Source organism: Mustela putorius, unplaced genomic scaffold, assembly GCF_011764305.1.
Source record: "Mustela putorius furo isolate JIRA1106 unplaced genomic scaffold, ASM1176430v1.1 tig00003913_pilon_pilon_pilon, whole genome shotgun sequence".
Lineage (NCBI taxonomy): Eukaryota > Metazoa > Chordata > Mammalia > Carnivora > Mustelidae > Mustela > Mustela putorius.
In genome coordinates, this window is record NW_025422060.1 from 7,559,381 (window position 1) to 7,565,975 (window position 6,595).

The following is a 6,595-nucleotide window of genomic DNA, read 5'->3' on the forward strand; positions in this document are numbered from 1 at the left end:
TTGAGAATATACTATGTAGTTTGTTTAGCCATTTTCCTATCTATGAACACATAGCTTATTTCTAGGCGTTTACAAACTGCATCAGGCAGGGTGTGTGTGTGTGTGTGTGTGTCTTGGCCCGAGCTCTTTGAAGGAATAGATTTTGTGTTATTGGTCTTTATGCTTCAATGCCTGGTAATGTTTGGTGCATAGAGATTTCTTTGGGCAGGTAGCGGGGTGGTTAGTTGGTAGATACCAGGAAGGTCAGTGTGACCACTCTTACCTGATGGATTGCCTAAAAACAGACTTTCTCAGGATGTCTTGTGCCTCGGAAGTTACATAAAAAACATGTTAGAGCTATAAAATCCTTGATAGTGTCATCTTGATAGTTTCATGCCTGATTACAGCTGGTTTCTTTTTCTAGTTTTCTTTAGTAAACTAGAGGATGCCTTCTGAACAAACTCTGCCAGCTGATCTGTTTTAGTTTTGCTTGTTTTTTATAGTATGACATATTTTTAGTTTATAGAGCTCAATATTCCTGTACTAACAAGTATCCCCCCCACCCTTTTAATAAAGGGGTGGTTTTATTGGTTATGAAAACTCAAGTAGAAAGAGTTTGGGGGTTAGAAAATACCTATTTTGTTAGAGTAATATACAGTATGTTAAAGACATCTTACTAACCACCCCAAAACAAAGCTAATGTCACACAAAGAAGTTGATTAATAGCTAACATTATTTCACTTGAACATTGAACAAGTGGTTTTGGAACCTGTGTGAGAAAACAGCTCAGGTGGCAAGAAAGAGATACAGGCTTTCTCCTGGGCTGGGGGGCTGGGGGGGGAAAGAGGGTATTAGTATATAATAGGAAACTTATAAAAAAATATGTGGTCCAAACTTCCTGTAATGGTTTTTGGCTACTTGCTAGATGTTTCTGATGTTTGAAGCTAGTCCTAATAAGATGCTTCATCTTTCTTAAAATTTTCTTTGAACCCAGATGAGAAGCAGTGCTAGAGATTAATAATGCCAGCTCAGCAGTCTAGTTCCTTAGGTGGATATAATTTTATGCATGCACATCTGATCAAGACATGATTACATATTTACCAAAAAAATTATCAACAGCAAAATGGTGCCAGTATATGAATGTTTCAGTGAGGAAAAAAATCAAAGATAAAAGTTTCAAGGAAACATTTACTAAATGCCAAATACATCTCTGTGATCAAATGTGGCTTTAATCTCTTGGCACAATTACACAGATTCCCCAGGTCTGTTATATCAGTGCTCTGCTGCTTTATAATACTAAGATGCACCTGATTCTAGTCAAACTCAGAATAACTAGGATAGAAGTATTCTTTCTCCGCATCTAGAACCTTTCACATTGCCCACCAGTACTCAGAACAGAAGATAGAAATTGCTTTTAAAGATTGTTATTTTTCATTTCCCCTTCATGTGCCACAAACTCTGTCATACAAAGCAAATATTACATGAAGACTGAAGATAACAGAATTTCCCTACATTTTTCGTGTGTGTGTGTGTGTGTGTGTGTGTGTTTTAAGTGCCCCTTTTGCAGCAGCCTCTCAGGGGTAAGGAAGGTGCTCTCAGATCTGCTGGTTCTTCCCTGCCTAGCTTCCTCAGGCAAGATGATTGCAGACACCCTTGAAAGCATTCCAGTCATAGTATTTTGGTGAAACCATTCTGTGAGCTTGTCCTTTCTCCTGCTTGGATTTTTGACTTAGTATTGTTGTGTAATTTTAGGCAGGAGTTGGCATATCTGCCTTTGTCAGGGCTTTTCTTTCCTAGGTCCCTTCTCTGCATTTCTTTTCCTTTTTTTTTTTTAATTAATTTATTTATTTGACAGACAGATCACAAGTAGGCAGAGAGGCAGGCAGAGAGAGAGGAGGAAGCAGGCTCCCCACTGAGCAGAGAGCCCGATGCTGGGCTCGGTCCCAGGACCCTGGGATCATGACCTGAGCAGAAGGCAGAGGCTTTAACCCACTGAGACACTCAGGTGCCCCCCCTTCTCTGCATTTCTTTAGACAAGTGATCCTTTCTCAGCTGGGACCTGGAGGAACTGTCTTTTGAAATAAATTACAGGATTTTTAATATTATTGTTTGGGTAAAGACAATATGAAGATGATCTTTTCGATAAGACAGATGACAGACTTGTGTTTGTTTTTATTTCGTGCTTACTAATTTTTCTGTCTGTACTCTAGGGAAAGGTGTGGCTGATTGATTTCAACCCGTTTGGTGAAGTAACTGATTCACTGCTGTTTACTTGGGAAGAACTGATATCTGGAAGAAACTTAAAAGGTGATTTTAGTGAAGGAGACACTCTGGAGCAGGTAAGAGTTTAAAAAAGGATTACAGGAAACCTTATAATCCATTAAATAATTGCTCCTTTGTTCTTTAGGCATCAATACAAATTTACTAATAGGTACTCAATCATGGAGGTGACCAAAAAGGGTGTGTACCTGATTCACCTGGAAGAATCTTGACCCTGGGTCATTTCTATGTTGGCTCTGATCCTAGCTCCAGGCTTCTGACCCCTGAGAGAGGAAAACTGCAGGTGCCCAGCCTGCGTTCTTGTCATAGTCATAGTCCTCATCAGGGGGACCTTACTGCAGTGTTTCCCTCACCAGCTTTCTCTTCCACCCACGGTGGCCTTCCATACCCCTGTGGGACCCTTCAGAGGGCCCACCGTCCTCCCTTTCTGCCCCTCAGCACATGATTCCACATCCTCCTTCACAGGAAGAGGAGGTTCTGGTGCGAACTGACTTCGTGTAATTGTCCTCAGACCTCTGAGCGTCCTTCTGTCCCTCCTCCTCAGTCTAACAGTTCCACCTGCTCAGCTGTTCCTTACCGTCTCTTGTGATACTCGTGTTGCCACTCACTCCGTCGTGTTTCCCGTTCTCTTCTTATCCACCCGCCCTGTCTGCGTTCAGTTATCTTCTGTCCAAACGAGACAAACTTCTTCAACCTCATGTCTTCAGCCAGCAATTCTGTCTCATCTTCGCAGCCAAACTTTGTTTGAACAACACCTTTGTGTTGCCCTTTTCTGCTTATGAAAGTAATACACACCTGCTGTTGAAGAGCATTCTGAAGTACCCACAGTCCATGTTGAGAACCACGGTTTATATTTTCTATATCATATTTTGTACACATAACATGCTTGGATACATACTCATAAATGTGTTAAAATAAATGATTTCACTATATATGCGTTATCTTTGTGTTTTTTAATGTATTTTAAAAAGCAGGAGTTTTTTTACACATTTAAAAAACCAGGGAATTAGAACAAGGCAAGACTTGAAATCCTAGCACCTGGAAATTGCCATTCTTACCCCTGCAGTTTATATTGTCCAGGCGTGGTTCTGTAATCATATGTACAAGTATTTTCCTACTGGCTTCCCTCATGCTAGCAGGTGACCTGTGGTTTTGTAACTGCTCACAGCCGGTCTCCTCACTTTGCCTCTCCTGCCTGCTGCCTCTCTATACCTGTGCACCCCTCCACCCGTGCGGTTGGCCTCCACCCCTGCCTCTCCACAGGCAGGGGCTCTACCTGCCGGCTGCGAGGTCCAGGGAACGATGCACAGCAACATTTGAATGCGTTACCCTCTTCCATGTTTTCACCGCACATTTTCCCCTGGTTTCCATGATCCACACTCTCTTCCTGGGTTTCTTGCTGCTGCCTTGCTTTCAGTGTGAGGATCTTTTGTCTTAGCTCTGAAATACTTCTTTTCATCATTACTCTGTCTGGGCCCTTTCTGGCCTTGTTTTTCTAGATCTGGCTCAGATGGCCATTTTCCCTGTCAAGGCTCTTGCCCTGTTGTGTTGTGCTTGCCCCAGACTGTAAGTTGCGGGGGTGGGAGTATCTCTCATGTTCTCCACAGATTGGTGTGGCTTAGCACAATTCAGGCACAGTTGATTTTTGTTGAATTAATGGCTGAAAGAATTGTCTTCGTGCTGGCATCTTAGAGTTGGAGGCCACTAAATCTGAATGTCAAGGAAAGAGAGTAAATTATTCAGCACAGGGTTATTTTTAAATATGAGGGACACAGTGGATAGAAACAGTTTGTACAAAATTCACTCTGTGATCCAAATCGTTTCTTTCTTTTTAATTTAAACAACATTGTATTGGAGGTCAGGGGCTGACAGGAAAACAGGAGCAGGCTCCTGCCTTTTTCCCAGAGTTGTGTCCTGCCTGTCTCACCGTCCTTACTCCCCTCCACGGAGACCTGGCTTTTCTTCTCATTCTCACAGCTACAAAGCCCTGCCTCAGGATCTTTGCCCTGGTTGTGCCCACTGCTTTCCAAGCTGTACCCGGTCCCTGCCTGAGTTCCCAGACCTCCCAGGGCTGCTTTCATCGTACTTTTTGGTCCACGTCTTCCATCCTTAGCAAGGTGTTACTTGACCACCCCTGTGAAGTGGCCTCTTATCATAGCACCCTGTTGTTGTGTTTTTAGAACACCTCTCACTATCTGAAATGATCTTGCTGTTGTATTTATTTGCTTATTTATTGGCTGTCTGCCAGACTGGTTTACCAGTGTATCTCCTATACCTAGGACAAGGTCAGCGCAAAGTGGGTGTTTCCTAAGTATTTGTCAGATGACTGGTCTGTCATAAGATATGGCCTGCTTTCTAGGGCTCTACGGTCCTGTTCCACTCAAGTTCCTGGCCTGTCTCCATCTGCTGGACACCATCCATCCCTCACCTAGATACCTGCCACCCATGAAGTCCAAACCCAAGGCCTTCTGTCTCTGAAATCCTTTTTGGCACAAAGCAACATGTAAATATAAAATGCAAGACTCTAAGCAAGTACATTGAAGAATATGAAGACTTGTTAATTATGATACTGAAATTTGCAGTTTTCCATAGGTGCTAAGAGAGATACACAAATATGTAAGTTAAATGACTAAGAGAAGCACAAAAGTATTAGGAATTCATAGCACTTGCTTGCTCTCACTATTAACTTTATTCTCCAGGGTAGTACTTCCCCACTGTGCACCTGTAGAAAATGCTAATATTGATAAAGCTCTCTGACAGAGAGAACTAGCCATAGGCCTCCAGTCCATTCAAGGACTAAGGAACCCATAACCAAATCACAGTGAATAGTGGCTGGTAGCATTTAGGGATTGACCAAAGCTCTCCATGAGGGCACTGTTTTCAGATACTGTGTATTTATTTTCTAGTGAACATGTGGAAACAGTCTTAAAATTTTGGTGTTTCTTTTACTTCAGAATCTTATTTCCTTCCTTACCTACTACAGAAGGGAACATGAATTTGAAATTGTTATACTAGTATCTTTTTCACTTTGAAGAATAGACTTAAAAAGATAATTCCTCACAGCCTTTCCCTTTTTTTCTTTGTAAAGGATTCTCCAGCTTTCCGTTGCACAAACAGTGAAGTGACAGTTCAACCCAGTCCCTATTTGAGTTACCGACTTCCGAAGGACTTTGTAGACCTGTCTACTGGGGAGGATGCTCACAAACTCATAGATTTTCTTAAACTGGTAAAGTATATGTGTACTTAGTACACATATGTGTATACCTTTGTTTTCAAATTGACTTTGTAAAATTTCATTGTACCCATATACTACCTAGATTTTATTTGGTTAGGTCATTGTGTAATGAAATATATAAAGTAAGCTGTAGGAATAATTTATTGCTTAGAATGATAGAAAATCTGTTTTATGGTATTTATGCTTTTTGAATAATTTTCACAATACTTGTGCTTTTGAAGAAAGTCTGTATATGGTTACAGAGCTAAGAGAAGATCCAGCTTGAGCCGTATTACTCAAGGGGAATGTGTATATTTGTACTCTTGTGTGTTTTGCTATGTGGGAACGTTTGCACAAATGGAAGAAAGAGAAGTATTCAAGTACCTGAGGATCATGTGCCTAGCAACCAAAGTGATAAACTTATCTGATGAATTAGTTAAGACATGTTTCTCCATGATGATTTTTGACCATATCTATTGCCAAGGGCTCTAGAAAATTATACTTGCTGACAGAAAAAGTGATCTTGGCTGAACAAATATCCCAACTAGAATGTGCTAATTTAATGTATCATGGTTTCTTTTGACAGAAAAGAAATCAGCAAGAGGATGACTGATGAGAGTGCCAGAGTTAAGTCCGAGGTAAAGACGAAACCACGTTGGCATCAGGAGGCTGCTCTGACCTCACAACTTCCTGTTATCCCACTTGGGTTGGGATGGGAGGTGGAGTGAAATCAGTAGCTTTTTATATCCATGTACATTAAGCTGGAAAAAAAATGGAGGGACTTTGCTATTTGTAAAAATAAATAATAAATAGATCTTAAATATAAGAAACCATACTGTTCTGATGATAAATACCTTCTCTGAAATACCTCACTCTTTTGGCTCAGTCTGTTGAGATTTATCTGTGTTTTCTTGTGCTATTTATAGATGTTTGTTGTGCTACCTATTGGGTAGATGGGTACATTTATATTTGTTATACAGAAATGGGTTCTTTTTTAATCATTGCTATTTCTTGGAAAAAATAGAACCTTATACTGCTATAGAAAATATTTTTCCTACTTTGAGAGGATTTTCATCTAATTTTTCTATTGGTTTATTTTTGGTTTGCATATAACTAAAATAA

General features: G+C 40.6%; 1 protein-coding gene across 3 annotated transcripts in view; it reads left to right on the plus strand.

Moving 5' to 3' along the window:
* Positions 1 to 6,306, plus strand: part of CDC123 (cell division cycle 123) — a 60,553-nt gene extending 54,247 nt beyond the window's left edge. For 2 of the 3 annotated variants that reach the window (XM_004774898.3, XM_013047031.2), the window contains 3 exons: positions 2,190 to 2,318; positions 5,348 to 5,485; positions 6,060 to 6,306. In XM_004774898.3, coding sequence (XP_004774955.1) covers positions 2,190 to 2,318; positions 5,348 to 5,485; positions 6,060 to 6,086 — 294 coding nt within the window. In that variant the 3' untranslated portion in view covers positions 6,087 to 6,306. Of the gene's footprint in view, positions 1 to 2,189; positions 2,319 to 4,618; positions 4,763 to 5,347; positions 5,486 to 6,059 lie in introns of those variants that run through there. The other variant, XR_006603369.1, reaches the window with a different exon arrangement.
* The last annotated feature ends 289 nt before the right edge of the window (positions 6,307 to 6,595 follow it).